The following is a 19,605-nucleotide window of genomic DNA, read 5'->3' on the forward strand; positions in this document are numbered from 1 at the left end:
GGTGACTTGTACCGGGAAGCCTCCCTTGTGCTGAAACTCCACTAAAGAGCAGGGTGTGTGTAGTAATCAAAAACTTGAAAACAGGAATAGTAAAAAAAATTTGATTTGCACTTACCTGAACTGCTATCTGATCCCGTGAAGTTGCTGATGCTGCTGCTGTTTTGCTCCAATTACCCAGGGAGACCAATTCCACCCAGCCTGACGGAGCAGAGACTGGCTGCTCAATCCAGCGAGCTTCTCACAGAAGCTCACTGTCCCCCGTGCCCAAAACCTCAGACGGATTAAAGCTCTTCCAATGGCAGACCTCTCTCACTGCAGAATTTCCTCCTCCTGGTTTCTAACTCTGTTGTTACAGCCCCCCTTCTCGGTTCAAACCTCCGGTTTTTATCTGCGGGCCTGGCGGTGGCTGCCCTCCTACCTGCAGCCACCGCCTTTCCTCCTCCCGACACGCCTTCCACGCATTTACGGCTCTCAGATATTTTCCCTGTTGTCATATGCGCTTTGTTATAAATATCCTGTTGGTTTATGCGTCCCCTTTTATATAAGGGTGCTTCTTTTGATTTTTATTTTTATTATATAGTTTAGTTTTATAAAGTTTAATTTATATATTTTATAAAGTTTAAAATTTATATTTATAAAACTTAATCATATTTATTTTAAAGTTCATCATATCTGTTTTATTATAAAGTTTAAAACTTTATATAGTGGATTAGTTTAGATGGGTCGTTACATACACTCCCCCTTCTGAAAACTTCGTCCCGAAGTTAGAGTTTTAGGTTTAAGGTTTTAATGGACATGACTTTTTCTATCCAGGTTCCCAAGCTATTCTAAAATCATCCTATCCTTCCTAATCTCTTCTGCTCCCATCCTATCCGTCCTCTACCGGAGTATGCCATGGCGTCAGTTTTACTGACCTGACCATTCATAAACTCTAAGGTGACAGCGTCGGCTATACCGACCTGATTCCCAGTAGGCATCCGGCAGTCATCATCACACGTCTAGGGGAGCGTGATCCGCACAGTCCTCCCATGACTCCAAGGTTCTAAGGATAAACGGTGGGCAACACCTCCACCCCACCTAGTAGAATTTAGGGTTAATACCCTATCATAGAATCACTTGGAGCTTTAATTGTTCTGAGGTTTTGTCATCACGTGGTCATCCCGGTAACTGTCTATTACCTACAATCATACACTTATCCATGCATCCGTAAAATGTGCATCAACATATTCAAAATAACTCACATATTATTCCCTTATGAATTCATCTATGATACTACAGTACAACATATTTTTCCATATTCCATGCATGTCTTTTGACGTTCATCTAGAATGTATTCACTTCCTGATTTCTATCTCATTGATCATATTGACATAAATAAGTAAATCAGATCTATAATATCTTAATTTCTATCAGTGGAAAAATTATTCAACTGTCTTAACTTTACTTCGACAACTCTAATTTAGTAAAATGAACCACATATATTGTTTTGGTATCCATGTACCAGCAGGAATTAAACATATATTATGCCACAAAATTTCATGTTTATCCATAATCATTCAAAATGTTTCTGAGTCTCTGATTGTAGTGAAGTAAATATATACTAAACATAGTGTAAAGTTCTTCAAAATGGACATAAATTAGGGTATCTCTGACATATGTCCTCTGTATTTTCCCAAGTTGCTGATCCAGGACTATACTTGTCCCATTGGACCTTAACTTGGTCCACCAGGCGGTTCCTCAGCTGTCGAACTCTACGTTCCAGTATACGTAACGGTTCGACCGTTATGACTCCCTTGTCCGATACCTGCGATTCCTTCCATTGAAGGTTATGAGATAGATCAGCTATATAATGCCTTAATACAGAAACATGAAATACATTATGAATTCTATGCAGGTGAGGTGGCAGGGCAAGACGATAGGCAACAGGTCCAACTCTTTCCACGACTTTAAACAGTCCAATAAATCGGGGTGACAACTTTGTCCTTTTTCCGAATCGAATAGTACTTTTATTTGGTTTGATGCGGATGAAGACTTGATCCCCTACTTCATACCTCCTATCAATTCGTTGAGCATCAGCATAACTCTTTTGTCTATCCTATGCTTCCTTTAATCGTTGTCTAATTTGTCTTACCTGCGCTTCCATTTCATGGATTAATTCTGGTCCTATTATCACTCGATCTTCTAACCTGTCCCAACTTAACGGTGTTCTGCAAGGTCTGCCATATAAAGCTTCAAATGGAGGCATCCCAATCGAACTGTGGTAACTGTTGTTGTATGCGAATTCGACTAAGGGTAAATACTTTTCCCAGTGTGATTGTTGATCCATCACATACATTCGCAACATGTCTTCAAGTACTTGATTTACTCTTTCAGTTTGCCCATCAGTCTCAGGATGGTAAGCAGTGCTTAAATTTAGCTGAGTACCTAAGGCTGTTTGCATGCAAGTCCAGAATCTGGAAGTGAATCGCGAATCTCTATCGGATATAATCTTCTTAGGTACTCCATGAAATCTGATAATTTCATTTATGAATACTCGAGCTATGTCAGCAACATTGTAAGTATCTCTTACCGGAATGAAATATGCGCTTTTAGTTAATTTATCCACCACTACCAGAATGGCGTTGTGTCTTTGAGAAGTAAGAGGTAGTCCAGTGATAAAATCCATAGAAATGGTCTCCCATTTAGACATAGGAATGTCGTGGGGTTGTAAGAGGCCCGCTGGGTGACAATGATCTGCCTTTACTTGCTGACATTCCAAACATTTTGCAACAAATTGAGTGATATCACGCTTCATGCCTGCCCAAAAGAAGAGTTTCTTGGTATCCGCATACATTTTCCCTACTCTAGGATGAGCACAATACACTGCTTTGTGGACTTCCCCAAGGATGGTATCTCGAAGATCTTTATCATCAGGAATATACATCCTTCCATGGAATCGTAAGATCCCATCGTTTTCTAATTCATAACCCTCAAATTTAGATTCTTTTGCCCTAATACCCTCAAGACTTGCTCTCACCTTTAAATACCAGCTGTCTCTTATAAGATGATCCAGTACTCGCTCTCTTAAGTCTACTTTAATGGGTATGAGAGAGAATATCCGAGGTCTCCTGCTTAAAGCATCTGCTACTACGTTTTATTTTCCCTTAATGTATGATATTCCGAAGTCATACTCACTTAGGAATTCACTCCATCGCCTTTGCCTGGCATTTAAGTCTCTTTGGGTGAACAAATATTGTAGACTTTGATGGTCGCTTTTAAGTGTAAAACTTCGTCCCACTAGATAGTGTCTCCAAATCTTTAAAGCTAGCACTACAGCGACTAATTCTAAATCGTGAGTAGCATAGAGCTCTTCATGAGGTTTTAACTTTCTGGAAGCATATGCTATCACTCCCCTATCCTGCATCAACACTGCACCCAGCCCTTGCTTGGATGCATCAGTACATACCATAAAGTCTTTGCCCATATCAGGGACTCTTAGGAGTGGTGCACTGGTGAGTAGTCTTTTGAGTTCAGAGAATGCTTTATTACATTCCTCGGTCCATTCATACTTAACACCTTTACGCTGAAGGGTTGTAATTGGCTTTGCGATTTTGGAGAATCCCTCCACAAATCTTCAGTAATAACCGGCTAAACCCATAAAGCTTCGTATCTCATGTGCATTTTTCGGTATTGGCCAATCCATGATCGCTTTTACCTTCTCAGGATCTACGGAAATCCCTTCACCTGATATGATGTGACCCAAATAATGAATCCTTTCCTGAAAGAATGAACATTTGGATAGTTTTCCATACAACTGACGTTCTCTAAGGCAGGACAATACTATCCGCAAATGATCTTCATGCTCTTTCTCATTCTTGGAATAGATGAGAATATCATCTAAAAAGACTTGCACAAATTGATCAAGGTATTCACGGAAAACACTGTTCATAAGATTCATTAATACAGCTGGCGCATTTGTTAATCCAAATGGCACCACAGTAAATTCATAATGTCCAAAACGTGTTCGGAATGCAGTCTTAGAAATATCATTTTTGAAAATCCTTAGCTGGTGATATCCTGATCGGAGATCAATTTTTGAAAAGACAGCAGCTCCTTTCATTTGATCGAAAAGATCATCGATTCGAGGCATAGGGTATTGATTCTTTACTGTAGCTCAATTCAAGTCTCCAATAATCTATGCAACAGGTCCAATTCTTTCCACAACTTTAAACGGTCCAATAAATCGGGGTGACAACTTTGTCCCTTTTCTGAATCGAATATTACTTTTATTTGGTAAAATGAACCACATATATTGTTTTGGTATCCATGTACCAGCAGGAATTAAACATATATTATGCCACAAAATTTCATGTCTATCCATAATCATTCAAAATGTTTCTGAGTCTCTGATTGTAGTGAAGTAAATATATACTAAACATAGTGTAAAGTTCTTCAAAATGGACATAAATTAGGGTATCTCTGACATATGTCCTCTGTATTTTCCCAAGTTGCTGATCCAGGACTATACTTGTCCCATTGGACCTTAACTTGGTCCACCAGGCGGTTCCTCAGCTGTCGAACTCTACGTTCCAGTATACGTAACGGTTCGACCGTTATGACTCCCTTGTCTGATACCTGCAATTCCTTCCATTGAAGGTTATGAGATAGATCAGCTATATAATGCCTTAATACAGAAACATGAAATACATTATGAATTCTATGCAGGTGAGGTGGCAGGGCAAGACGATAGGCAACAGGTCCAACTCTTTCCACGACTTTAAACGGTCCAATAAATCGGGGTGACAACTTTGTCCCTTTTCCGAATCGAATAGTACTTTTATTTGGTTTGATGCAGATGAAGACCTGATCCCCTACTTCATACCTCCTATCAATTCATTGAGCATCAGCATAACTCTTTTGTCTATCCTATGCTTCCTTTAATCGTTGTCTAATTTGTCTTACCTGCGCTTCCATTTCATGGATTAATTCTGGTCCTATTATCACTCGATCTTCTAACATGTCCCAACTTAACGGTGTTCTGCAAGGTCTGCCATATAAAGCTTCAAATGGAGGCATCCCAATCGAACTGTGGTAACTGTTGTTGTATGCGAATTCGAATAAGGGTAAATACTTTTCCCAGTGTGATTGCTGATCCATCACATACATTCGCAACATGTCTTCAAGTACTTGATTTACTCTTTCAGTTTGCCCATCAGTCTCAGGATGGTAAGCAGTGCTTAAATTTAGCTGAGTACCTAAGGCTGTTTGCATGCAAGTCCAGAATCTGGAAGTGAATCGCGAATCTCTATCGGATATAATCTTCTTAGGTACTCCATGAAATCTGATAATTTCATTTATGAATACTCGAGCTACGTCAGCAACATCGTAAGTATCTCTTACCGGAATGAAATAGGCGCTTTTAGTTAATTTATCCACCACTACCAGAATGGCGTTGTGTCTTTGAGAAGTAAGAGGTAGTCCAGTGATAAAATCCATAGAAATGGTCTCCCATTTAGACATAGGAATGTCGTGGGGTTGTAAGAGGCCCGCTGGGTGACAATGATCTGCCTTTACTTGCTGACATTCCAAACATTTTGCAACAAATTAAGTGATATCACGCTTCATGCCTGCCCAAAAGAAGAGTTTCTTGGTATCCGCATACATTTTCCCTACTCTAGAATGAGCACAATATACTGCTTTGTGGGCTTTCCCAAGGATGGCATCTCGAAGATCTTTATCATCAGGAATATACATCCTTCCATGGAATCGTAAGATCCCATCATTTTCTAATTCATAACCCTCAAATTTAGATTCTTTTGCCCTAATACCCTCAACACTTGCTCTCACCTTTAAATACCAGCTGTCTCTTATAAGATGATCCAGTACTCGTTGTCTTAAGTCTACTTTAATGGGTATGAGAGAGAATATCCGAGGTCTCCTGCTTAAAGCATCTGCTACTACGTTTTCTTTTCCCTTAATGTATGATATTCCGAAGTCATACTCACTTAGGAATTCACTCCATCGCCTTTGCCTGGCATTTAAGTCTCTTTGGGTGAACAAATATTGTAGACTTTGATGGTCGCTTTTAAGTGTAAAATTTCGTCCCACTAGATAGTGTCTCCAAATCTTTAAAGCTAGCACTACAGCGGCTAATTCTAAATCGTGAGTAGCATAGAGCTCTTCATGAGGTTTTAACTTTCTGGAAGCATATGCTATCACTCCCCTATCCTGCATCAACACTGCACCCAGCCCTTGCTTGGATGCATCAGTACATACCGTAAAGTCTTTGCCCATATCAGGGACTCTTAGGATTGGTGCACTGGTGAGTAGTCTTTTGAGTTCAGAGAATGCTTTATTACATTCCTCGGTCCATTCATACTTAACACCTTTACGTTGAAGGGTTCTAATTGGCTTTGCGATTTTGGAGAATCCCTCCACAAATCTTCGGTAATAACCGGCTAAACCCATAAAGCTTCGTATCTCATGTGCATTTTTCGGTATTGGCCAATCCATGATCGCTTTTACCTTCTCAAGATCTACGGAAATCCCTTCACCTGATATGATGTGACCCAAATAATGAATCCTTTCCTGAAAGAATGAACATTTGGATAGTTTTCCATACAACTGACGTTCTCTAAGGCAGGACAATACTATCCGCAAATGATCTTCATGCTCTTTCTCATTCTTGGAATAGATGAGAATATCCTCTAAAAAGACTTGCGCAAATTGATCAAGGTATTCACGGAAAACACTGTTCATAAGATTCATGAATACGGCTGGCGCATTTGTTAACCCAAATGGCACCACAGTAAATTCATAATGTCCAAAACGTGTTCGGAATGCAGTCTTAGAAATATCATTTTCGGAAATCCTTAGCTGGTGATATCCTGATCGGAGATCAATTTTTGAAAAGAAAACAACTCCTTTCATTTGATCGAAAAGATCATCGATTCGAGGCATAGGGTATTGATTCTTTACTGTAGCTCGATTCAAGTCTCAATAATCTATGCATAATCTTAAGGATCCATCTTTCTTCTTCACAAAAATTACAGGAGCGCCCCAAGGTGATGTACTGGGCCGAATATGCCCTATATCGAGTAGTTCCTTCAATTGGATTTGCAATTCCTGAAGTTCTGGAGCTGTCATTCTATAAGGCGTTTTAGAGATCGGTTGGGTACCTAGTTTTAATTCAATAGTGAGATCCAATTCTCTTACCGGGGGTAATCCAGGTAGTTCCTTTGGAAATACATCCGGGAATTCGGCTAACACTGGATATTGTTCTAAGGATGGCCCTTTTTCTTGGCTTACTTCTTGAATTGCATAAGCCTGACAACCTTTTCTTAAACAACGCTTCACCTGCATTGCTGAAATGTAGCGTAAAGAAACTTCCCTCTTGATTCCTTGAATTTGGATTACTTCTCCCTCATCATTTATGCCCAGAATCCTTTTCCCATAACAGTCCACCCAAGCTTGGTGAGCTTCTAGCCAATCCATACCTATGATAAGATCATACGTTCCTAAGGCTGTGACATAAACTTTCAGTTTAGTCGAACAGACCCCTAGGTCAATTTTGCATTGATCCACACTTAAGCCCACGGTTTGGAGTTCTCCTGAGGCCATTTCCACTTGGTGGAAATCATTTTGTCTACGAGCTGCCAACCCACATTTGTTTAATGCATATGACGAAATGAAACTATCTGTGGCACCTGTATCAAATAAAATTTTGAGTTTTATACCGTTGATAATACCTGAAGATTCCACTACAGTGGATTGATGGGTTGCCTGGTCATGGTTGACTACTGCATGAATTCTATGATTACCTCGATTGGTTGATATCGGCTCCTTTCCAGTCCTATGCAATATATTTGATGAAGCTTCTGGGCAATCACGCTGAAAATGCGGTCCCCCACATCCCCAACAATTGAGCTGCGTTGATCCTCTTGAATCAAGGTGTGAATTTCTAGAGAACGAGCTTCGTCCTCTCATGTTGATTCCTCTCGCACTTCTTCCTCTACCGGCAGTCCCTCGCGATGCCCATGGTCTGGTGTTTGATGATTCCGCGGCTATAGTGTTTACTGCCATGGGAGCTCTTGTCCCCACATTCGGGGTAAACCTGTTACCATAAGGTGGCCTCGAGCTACCTCCTCTGAAGAAGTTCCGGGGAGCCTTCCCTGGAAATCCTGATTGTAAAGGCCCTGCTGGCCCCATATCTTTTTTGATTCCAAGGTGCTCTTCTGCATAACGACCACATTCGACGGCCTCGGCTACTGATGATGGTTTCCACATGCTTACCAAGGCTCTGATGCGAGGATTTAACCCAAATATGAAGCGTTCAGCTTGACGTTCATCAGAATCTAAGTAGTGAATGTATTTTACAAGCTCCATAAACCTTATCTCGTACTCTTCCACCGTTTTATTTCCCTGAATTAATGTATGAAAGGCTCTGGCTTGCTGTTGTTGAAAGTATGGAGGTAAATACTTTGCGCGGAACCTTTCCTCAAATAGTTCCCAAGGGACATTATCCGATGTAAGGTGCAGCTGCTTTTCCAGATTTCCCCACCAAATCAAGGCACTTTCCTTTAGTTGAAACACGGCAATTTTTGTTTTTGCTGAAGACGAATATTCTCTTAACCTAAAGCATCGGTTCATTCCTTCCAACCATGCTTCAGCGCGTTCACCTGCTCGACCTCCTGAGAATTCTGGGAGTCTAATTTTCTGAAGCTCCCTAGAAATGTCTTCTCTCGATCTTCTGGGCTCAAAATTATTTGGTTCCGCTGAACTGGTGGCTACATGTTGAAATTCCCCTTTGGTTTTGGCCTTAGTTGATTCTTTTAATGTTTCCAATAAGGCTTCCAAAGAATTCATTATCACAGTCAACTCTGGCGTTGGAGCGATTGATGTTGATGATGGTCTTAGCGGTGACGATGGTGATGGGGATGATGATGGCGACGGTGGCGGCATTAATGGTGGTGATGCTGCCTGATCACGTCGTCGTCGCTCATACGTCCTTACCATTGTAATGGTTCCTGAACACATAATAAAATTCCGTAAAAATTTTGAGGTGGACAACCGAATTTAACACACAATTTTCTTTTGCAACTTCACATTCATAAACGGGTATAGTTTTGCTATTTTTACCCGCTAGGCGGATCTTACTGGTACCGAGGTCAAGGAGGGTGGTCTCGCGACCTCCTTGTCCTAATGCAGGGTATTCTATCCTAATATGAATAATGCAGAAGTGTATGGTTATTAGCTCCTAAGGTAAGACATCTAAAGTTTATTCACCTAATAACATCCATGATATTCTATATATATTACTTGGGTACAGATTAAATCTATAAAAGGAAGGGTTGTTTTGGTTCCATATTAGTTTGACCTTTAGCCGTAAAATTTTACCATAGATATGTCATGATGAAAATCTAGAAGAGATACAGTTCAGCAGTATATCATAAATAGTAGATTGGTTTTAAACGGAGGAAATAATTAGGATAAAATGTGATTATGAATTTTTAGAACCAGTTTTTTTTTAAGAATGACTCCGTCAAAGGATATAATTAGTATAATTTTGTTCTCTAATTGATGCTTTTGAAAAGTAGTTTTTGTGAATTGCACATAACACTTTAATGGTTGATGTAAGTGCAAATTTGACTGCAATAGGATTCATGGAAAAATTTTGTGCCACACACCGGAGAACCACACTCATAGGCAAGGAATAACTGGTCTAACAACGGGCTACTCTCAGATAGTCTGTACAAGTACTGTGCTTTAAAATGATGATGACTCTTCTTGTTAAGGTTGTAGTGAGCTAAGCTGACCTGTAGTAACACTGTAATCATGCTCATTGTATAGAAAGCTGCTTAACTTACTTATGTAAATACCATCACACTAGTTCAACAGTGAATCAGTAATATGCAGTTACTCATACGTAGAAAGGTGATGACTATACTAGTATCTCCATTGATACACTCTTACTTGTGTTATAAGCGTAATGATTGATTACTGTGAATGCTTAGCTCCATATCCTGTTGCTAACACTAGTGATTACATATATGGGATTTGATCATAACTATTAAGCACCGTATTATAACTAAGGATATAGCAACTATTTACCGAGTACTGTTACCTTTAGATACATGTAGCTTAAACGTATCCATATAGATAAGTACTACATGTTATCTTATCAATAATCTAAATTGAATGTTGACGTTTTTTAAAACCTAACCCATGAAGAGTAATTAACCATGTTTGATACTGTTCTCCCAATCCACAAGCATGAGAAGTTTGAGAAATGGCTTCAAGTAGCATCTGCTTTAAATTTATGTCTTTTTGAATAAATTTAAGTATATCATACAATGTTGCAAATATCATGTAGGTGCTTACATCACCCAAGCACTGTAAGGACTTAGGAAACTCGTAAAAAAATATCAAGGAAATGAAAATGTTGACAAAGTTAAATCAAATTAAAATATTCCCTTTTTTTTTTTGAAAAAAAATCTAAAGCAATCCCCTCTCTACCCTTTTCATAGCCGAAGTGAATGGTGAATAACCCCTTTGTCCTTGATACCCTGCTTTTTCCTTTCAAAATGAGTAATAGGATCCACAAAATATTTATTTTTTTTGTTACAAAGCTTATATTTTTCATCATATTGCAATATTTTCATGATATATCACTATATTGTACTACCCCTCAAGATATTGTGACATTTTCGCTGCTAGTATCGTGGAGTTGAAATATTCACAATATATTTCAATATTTAATATATCAATTATATTTGCAACTATGCTATCAAAAACCCTTAACTAACATCGCTATGATGAGATTCTATGTGCAATGTCTTTTTCACTTACTGAGTTTTACTGTTTTCTGAAGTCTTCTTAACCCGAGATTTCAACTTGTATTTGCAGAAAACTTGCATAGATATTACCTGAGAAATTTAGCTGTTCCTGTCAACTGGAAACTGGCAATCCTAGGAGGCTATGAATGATCAACAACATATCCGGGAACCTATCAAGTTAGAATCGATTACTGTCAAGGAACAAAAAAAAGAACCTGTTTAGAAGGGTTCACCTCCCTTTGGAAGGGGTGTATAACAACTTGCAATGGTGACTAGGCTAATGCTTGTCTTGGACAGTTGACTACATTTAAAGTTGATCTGGCAAAACATATAACAACTACAATATATGAGTATAGAGAAGATGTAGGCTTCGTCCAGACTTGGATGCAAGGTTCTATAAGCAATGGCTTTGTTTTTTGCTGAAAAAAATGTTTGGAAGCTGCTACATTGAAGAAGATTATTCCCCTACCAGAAAACCCTTTTGAAGGTTTTGATGATGCTTTAATTGAAGAGATTGATGCCCTTTGTAAAAAAAACTTCTGTTAAATCAAGAACAGGTATCAGTCAAGCTTTGATCGTACTGGGAGGAAACCAGGGGTGGATGCCTTCTGGTAATCCTGTGTTTGCTGAAGCAACAAATCAACCCCTTTCATCAAATCAGTCGAACGGTTTAGTAGTTTATTCATGCAGTTCAGGTGCCTCATCAATATCTGCATCTGATAGCCTGCCGGCATATCTGCAGTCTTTGTACGATTGGAAATTCTGTTACAGTTCAAGGAAAATATACCTCATTTCCGATTCAGGTTTATTAGTGTGCCTTCATGCTTTCCTGTTTGAATGCTATCGGTATATTTTGAAAATATGTTAATACTAAAGCTTAGTGGCTCTGTTTCCCTGTTGTTATTCCATGTGATAATAGCTCCATTCATATGCTTTATACAATAATCTAAAGGTTGGTGACAAATTCATTAGCTTCACCCGAGAGTTAAACTTTCATAAAATCGAATCTGATTGTCCATGAGAAGGAACTCGAGAACACCGTAGCTATATAATGTTAAGCACTTCCAGGCAATCGTTTAAAATTAAATGTTGTCCTGGAACACATTCATATACAAACAGAGAGGCCAATCCCTTCTACACCAATGCTTTATAGCCCAGAGTACATGAGTATTAATTAGGGAACCCCCCCCCCCGCAGGTGACATACGATCATCTGAAAAGAGTGGGGCAATGGGATCCTAGGTGACAGTGGTTCGGAATTAACAGAGACCCTGTGCTCATATGAAAACTAATAAATAAAGCATAAATCGAAAATCGCATTTCCTTATTTAAAATTAAAAATGAGAAAATTTGAAGCAAGGTTTCGAAAAGCACGAGAAACAGCCGTAGGACGGCGCGGCGAGCTCTGCACACATTTATGGCACACAGCATCGCCGCAAGGAATATCGTCCCGCAATTAAATTTCCTACAGGTTGCTGCTCACCGTTTTGACTTCTTCCGAACTTTGAAATCCCGCTTGACCTTGCGAGCCACCCAACCAGACATTGAAGGAACACAAAGGAGGCTCCGGTCAAACACGGGATGATTGTTCTTAAATTTCCGTTCACTGAAGCTCCACTCTGAAATTCCTTTGTCCGAACCACGAACTTCTAAATGCAATAGTGGCTAGCTTTAATTTATCGTCACGGACGCGGCAGGAAACAACGGTGTATTTTCAATTCTCTCGGATATTTTCAACTAAAACCCAAATATTTGCTGAGTTTGCGTGAGGAAATTGAATCATGCATCACCAGCTGAACTTCATATGAATGGCACTAAAGGGTGGTTGATTTTAAGAAAACAAAGCCCTTTTTTTTCGCTTCTCAGAAATGAGGGAAAATCTCGACAGACACACAAATTGACGAAATTCAAGGACGCGAGCTGCTGCGGTGTCGGAATGATGCCCTAAGGCTAGAATCCAAAGCACAGGAACATAATTATTTCGCTTGCTTTATTGCAGCTACAGGTGATACAGCTGACAGGGAAAGGAAAGAACGCAGGCAAGGGCAATTAAAGAAATCCATTTCATTCACCATATACCAAAGAACAGCGAATTGTGGGCCTGTAAGGTCGAAAAGAGTTTGAACAACTAGCTCTGATACCATGTGTAGTAATCAAAAACTTGAAAACAGGAACCGTAAAAAAAATTTGATTTGCACTTACCTGAACTGCTATCTGATCCCGTGAAGTTGCTGATGCTGCTGCTGTTTTGCTCCAATTACCCAGGGAGACCAATTCCACCCAGCCTGACTGAGCAGAGACTGGCTGCTCAATCCAGCTCACTGTCCCCCGTGCCCAGAACCTCAGACGGATTAAAGCTCTTCCAATGGCAGACCTCTCTCACTGCAGAATTTCCTCCTCCTGGTTTCTAACTCTGTTGTTACAGCCCCCCTTCTCAGTTCAGACCTCCGGTTTTTATCTGCGGGCCTGGCGGTGGCCGCCCTCCTACCTGCAGCCACCGCCTTTCCTCCTCCCGACATGCCTTCCACGCATTTACGGCTCTCAGATATTTTCCCTGCTGTCATATGCGCTTTGTTATAAATATCCTGCTGGTTTATGCGTCCCCTTTTATATAAGGGTGCTTCTTTTGATTTTTATTTTTATTATATAGTTTAGTTTTATAAAGTTTAATTTATATATTTTATAAAGTTTAAAATTTATATTTATAAAACTTAATCATATTTATTTTAAAGTTCATCATATCCGTTTTATTATAAAGTTTAAAACTTTATATAGTGGATTAGTTTAGATGGGTCGTTACAGTGTGGACTCTGGAGTGCCAAGGTGAGAGTGGCCTCTACCTCATTGTTGTATCTTGGTCTAGTGCTTGTCTTGTAGTTGTGAGGCCTCTCACAAGACCTGCTAGATTTTGAGGCAACATTTCCACTTATACTTTAGAAATTTTATTTTAGATCTTATACTAGGCTAAACGATTAATATAGCTTGTTAAAAATTTCCCTTTTAAATTTTTGTTTTAAGATTTTGCATTCCTACATTTAACTTAGTTCAGAAATTTTGATCTCCAACAAGCCTATTTCACCTAAGACCTCAATCTTAGCCCATAAACTAGATTATTTTCACACCCTTGTGTGCTGGAAATCCTAGCTTTAAAATTCTGATTGCATATCCAATAGTTTAGATGTTTTTCACATTCAAAAATTTAGTTTCGGCATTGTATTTTTCCTAGAAATTCGCATTTTCACATCATATGCAAAATTTTGAACTTAACATTCTAGAAACTCAATCTATTTTTTGTTTTAGTCTAATTTTTGTTTTGACAATTGAATTATTTTAGAAAATAAAATTTTCAGAACCGTTTCAGATCTGAAAATTGCATCTTAGCGGCATTTTGTAGCCTCAAGTATTAGGGAGTTAATTCCCAAATTTCCATTTCAAATATAGCATTAAGAAATTCCACATTTTGCATCATTTCTCATTGCTGCAATTTAGTTCCAGAGTTTGATTTTTGAAACATTCACTTCATGTTTATATCATTTACTTACTCAAACCCATTTCAAATTTAGCATTAAGAAATTCTACATTTTGCATCATTTCTCATTGCTGCAATTTAATTCCAGAATTTGATTTTTGAAACATTCACTCCATGTTTATATCAATTACTTACTCAAATCATTAAATTTCACATATAAACCTGGAATAATCTTTCACTAAGACATCTCAAGATTCAGATTTGAAACAAGTCAAACAACCCAAATTCACAGATCATAACAAGACTTGAAACTTAGTTTGGAACCATCCCTTGTAAATCAATTTGAGAAATACTTCAACAATATTCCAAACAAGTCATTTGGTCCAATCCAATGTTATCGGAACTGCACCAGAACCAGTGGAACCGGCTGGTCCAACAATTTGGGCCCAAAATTGGTCCGGTTTGGGTTCCAGAACTGGAATAGGCCAGATCAATACCGAACCGGCCTATTTCACCAAACCGGCTGGTTCAAGACCGGTTCCGTGCAGTGTGTACCCATGTGGGTCAGCTTAAAAAATTTGCCATTTTTTTGTTTTTTTCTCATTTGGTTGGCCCACTTCTAATTCTCCCCTAGGCCAGCCTAATATTGAATATTCAAGACTATGGCCCCAGTGTTGTTATGTAGTTCATGGTAATGTTAAATTCTTAAAGGATCATTTTACTTAAATTTTTAAGATTACCATGAAATGACTCAAGATGTTTGAGAGTCATTCCAACCTCATTGGATTTCATATGGGGAACAGTAGAATTTTAGATCTCACTCAAAATCCAGCAAACTTAGCAATTTTTCAGGATTTCAGGATTGTGGGGATTGCAAGTTGTCATGTACAAAGGTATAGAACTAGTATTTAATCAAGAGCACCAAGCCCTCTATGTACTTTGATGTTAGTGGCATTGGTTGTTGAACTCCTCTATCATGACTCTACTAAAAATGTACCCATCACTCAAACAAAATCTTGACTTAACATGCTGCGTTTTTCTATCTTATTTTAATTCTTAGAGGGTTGGAGGATCAGCGCTCATTTTCGACCATCTTGAACATTTGCAAACAAACACACCTTTGTACGTTCTACTACTTAGCAAGTCTACCAGCTGTTTAGCCACAAATCTCTCACACGAAAGATTCAACCTTTTCTTCAAGGGACCATCCGTGCCTGCCCTAGGGAGGCTGTTCCACAGGAGTTTTAGGGAGTTCATCACAGTCACACACTTCAGCCAACAGCGCAGAAAATGGAACTATGTATTTCCTGGGCAGCCAAAAACACGCAGGAGGAGTTAGAAGCTAGAAAGGAGGTTCATTGCTTGTTGGGAGTTCCGGGAGCTGAGGAGGCCTTATTGAGGACATTTTCACTGGGATTTGAAGCCAGCTAGACCAGTGCATCAGTTGTACGAATTTCTAGGCAGAGGGATTCCGCAGAGGCATGTAGCAGCAATTTCGTGGGGCTTGAGAGAGCAGTTAATCTTGGGCAAGAGCCATCCGGGGAGCAAGGAGTTGGATAGCACAGATAAAACCAGCATTTCATGAGTGTTTACAAAGGGATTTGCAGGCTGTTTTCTGCAAGTCGAATTTGGCAACAGACGCTGGGGAGAGGCTCCAAGGAGGCCGAATATCCAAAGTCAAAACCAGCGAAATTCCCTTCTGGGTTTTTCTGGGTTTTGTCCAAGTTGTCTGGAACTAAAAGGATATAATTTTCTAGGCAATTTTTGGGCACATTCCAGCGGGTCAAAGTTCAGCAGGGCAGCGGTTTACTGGGGCAGCGTAGTGTAGAGTGGTGCAGCAGCTGGGCAACCTTCAGCTCAGCGATTTTCCCACCTGGGGTTGGTATTGCTTGTTCATTGGGATAAGCCCAGGTGCACCATTCCATTTCGCATCATATCTAGCCCTCTAATTTTTAATAATATGGCTCAGCAGTTCCTGATTGGCAATGTTTTCATGGATGTCTAATGTGTGTTTTTATTTTTATATGTTGCTGCACTATTTATTTGCTTAATATCATTCACATTCCTACATAGTTACATATGGATTCATATGGATGCACATTAACGTATATAATTTTCTTTAAAATTTGAATATTCTGTGTGTTTTTGGTCAACCAGTTTTTTCGGTTTGGTTTTTTACCGGTTCCAACCAATTCCTAGTCCACAAGGTTTTCTGGTTCGGTCATCGGTCCGGTTTCAATCGGTTCCCAATCCACAAGGTTTTCTGGTTCCGACCGGTTCCCAGTCCACAAGGTTTTCTAGTTCCGATAACATTGGTCCAATCAAACATCATTAATTATCATCATACTTAATTAGCCTTAGGGATACCCTCCTTGAGTCATAAGAACAAACCTAACGAGGGAGGAAGTTCTACTCAGTGTTGCAAACATCGGCATTGAGATAAAATCGGCAAGGGTACGGAAAACCAAAAAATCGTAAAAATCGGGAAAATATCGGTAAAAAACCGGCAAACATCAGTAAATCTAAGATATCATAAAAATATCTTTAAAAATCGGCAAACATCGGCTAGGCCAAAAAATCGTGATTTTGAGATAAAATCAGAATGTTATCGAGATGTTCGCAACAATGGAACTTCTACTATGGTGACAATGGGTAGCCTTCTATAGTTACACAAACTAACACCTGGCAGTTGGGACTTTCACATATTAGAAAAGGTAGATTTCGCTATAACAGAGTGCAGATAGTGAAATACAATGAAGGTGTCTATTTTCAAAAGTAGTTGCAGTAGATGATAAATTTTGATAGATTTGCTAGAGTGTCAGTGACTTGATAGGAAAAATGAGTGGAACAGAAACAGAAATTTGAACATTTCAAAAAACCTATTTAAATCAAAACATGGTAAGGATCTCCCTTTCTTGTAACCCATATAAAATTATTAAAATCAGTTGGCATGTCAATGTAAACAAGATCACATTTAACGTTAGCATCTCAAAAGAAGAATGTTTTGCTATGCAATTTCCCATAAGTAGACAGTCATTTTATTTCTGATTTTGCCTAGTTTATATCAACAATATGTTATTTAAATACTGTGACATTTCAGGGTTAAGTTTCATATGGCAAGTAGTACCACGACATTATCGATTTATCAGACTACCATTCAAGCTTCCCAAATATAGGACTGACTCCAAGTCAAAGGGCCTACCATCCTTATAAGCTTAGTAACAACTTATAAAGGATGCCTTCAAAGTAGTCTGTAGACCTATATTTTTAGGGAATGCATGGTAGACTCATAGATTTAAAGAAAACAAATGAAATTCATTTCAAGTAGTAAACTTTCAAGAGGGAATTTATCATGATGCCACTTCGCATTCTATATGAAAAGAATTGTATAGCTTCAAATAATAGGGAGAACCATTTTGTAGAAGTTTGTTTTTCTTTTAAATTGTGAACAAAGAAAGGAGAATTTGCAAGCCTAGAAGTACAACTATGCAGACTTGTGTAAGTAACATAGGTGGGGTTTCAGTAAAAAACTGTAATAGTTAGAGTGCTATGGCAGACAGTTTGAATTGCAATTTGTTCAAAATGGGATATAATCCATCAGACACAAAGCAGTTCTTAGTACACTTCCACAGACTATCAATATTAAGCATTAAACATAATGCACTGTTTTAACTGTACCAAGGATTTTTTTCGGTGTACATGGATGTGGCTGTAGCTGTGTCAGAGACAAGAAAAAATATTAGAAAGAGAGGAAACTTACAATAAAATCATTGCATGTCGTCTTCTTAATACTCTCAACTGCAACGCCCCTTAAGGTGTTGGAAAGTAATGGTATCTCTGTAGAAACACAATCAAACACTGAAACCTGTGGAAAATTCAGCTCGATCGCAAATCGCTCATTTTTTCTTCCCAAATATGTTGTACTTCCATTTTGATTCAATCCTTCCACTTTAGTAGCAGTTAAAGTTCCAGATTTCGTGTGGAAGAGCACCGTGTTGCACTTTATAATAGCAGAAAAGAGAAAATGTGCAGATGCTAATGTTGCATGGCCACAAAGGTCAACCTGCCATAAAACCAGATAGACTTCATGAGAACAAAATTGAGAAGAGTATATGGAAAGTAAACTTGCATTACAGCAGACAATATATTTCTTGTCAATCTGCAAAACATCCTATATGTTTGATTATATTGAACATTACCCCATTTTAGTGCCCAAATTTATGTTGTGAATATCTAGGCTAGTGGCATATGCAAGATGTGAACATCTAGTGGAAGAGTTCAATCTTCTACAAGAACGGGAGCTAGTTATAACATTGCTCATGGATGTCAGGAATTAACTTTAACAATGATCAATAAAGAACAAAAGAATAGCCGGACATCAATTAAGGGGGACCTTATATAACATAGATCATAGTTTTAAAAGCCAGCCCAGTCTGAACCGCAACCAGTCAAACCGGCTGGTTGGATAGGGCTAGGCGTTAAACCGGCCACCAATGCAAACCAGTGGACTGCTTTGGTTCCAAACCAATCCGAACCGGCCTGTCCCATCCTGAACCAGTCATGCTGTAAAAGCCTAACTCCTAAACCCTAAACAAAAAACTAACTCCTAAATCCTAGCGATGTTGGCAATCAATGGTAACGTTAAATTCTTAAATTAAAAGGACATAATTGTTTTAGGATGTTTGAGAGTGGTTCCAACCTTGTCAAACTACATATGGAGAAACTATAATTTCATATCCCACGCAAAATTCAGTAGACTTAACAGTTTTCAGGATTTTAGGATTGGTAGGATTGCAACAATTTCATTGAATTCTATCATGTATGAAAGTATGGGATTGGCATTTAATAAAGAGCATCAAGCCCTTTATGTACCTTGACGTTGTGGTATTGATGTTGAACTCCTTTGATGTTGGCGGTATTGATTGTTGAACTCTTTTACCATGGCCTTAACAAAAATGTAGCTTTCATTGAAACCAAAATCATTGCTTAGGCATGTGAAACATTTTATACCATATTATAAGGTTGAGAAATTCGACGAATCTGAAGACCCTAAGCCAGATGATGTTTATGTAGCTCTTGTTGATGATATTGATGACTCATGAGTTATAAATCATAATATTTATCAATAATTTGAAGTAGGCCAGTGGACCAATAGCTTGTAGCATGGTTTCTGGAATCTAGAGGCTATTCAAAGACTCAATGATTATGTACTCTGTTGCTGATATGTATTGCACTCAGTGCCATTTTGATATATTCACCATTACATGGTATATATATGAGAAAACTTTGCATATTTTCTCTCTAATGGTTTGGAATCTTAAGA

At 38.7% G+C, this 19,605-nt stretch overlaps 1 protein-coding gene across 1 annotated transcript in view; it reads right to left on the bottom strand.

Moving 5' to 3' along the window:
* LOC149181220 (uncharacterized) overlaps positions 1 to 19,605 on the bottom strand; it is a 110,659-nt gene that overhangs the window by 34,631 nt on the left and 56,423 nt on the right. Inside the window, exon 3 of the mRNA XM_089416504.1 lies at positions 18,043 to 18,345. Coding sequence (XP_089272630.1) covers positions 18,043 to 18,345 — 303 coding nt within the window. The remainder of the gene's footprint in view (positions 1 to 18,042; positions 18,346 to 19,605) is intronic.

This window comes from Pinus tabuliformis, chromosome 3_2 (genome assembly GCF_031772625.1).
Source record: "Pinus tabuliformis cultivar Carrire ecotype Pingquan chromosome 3_2, CPIR1, whole genome shotgun sequence".
NCBI classification, from domain to species: domain Eukaryota; kingdom Viridiplantae; phylum Streptophyta; class Pinopsida; order Pinales; family Pinaceae; genus Pinus; species Pinus tabuliformis.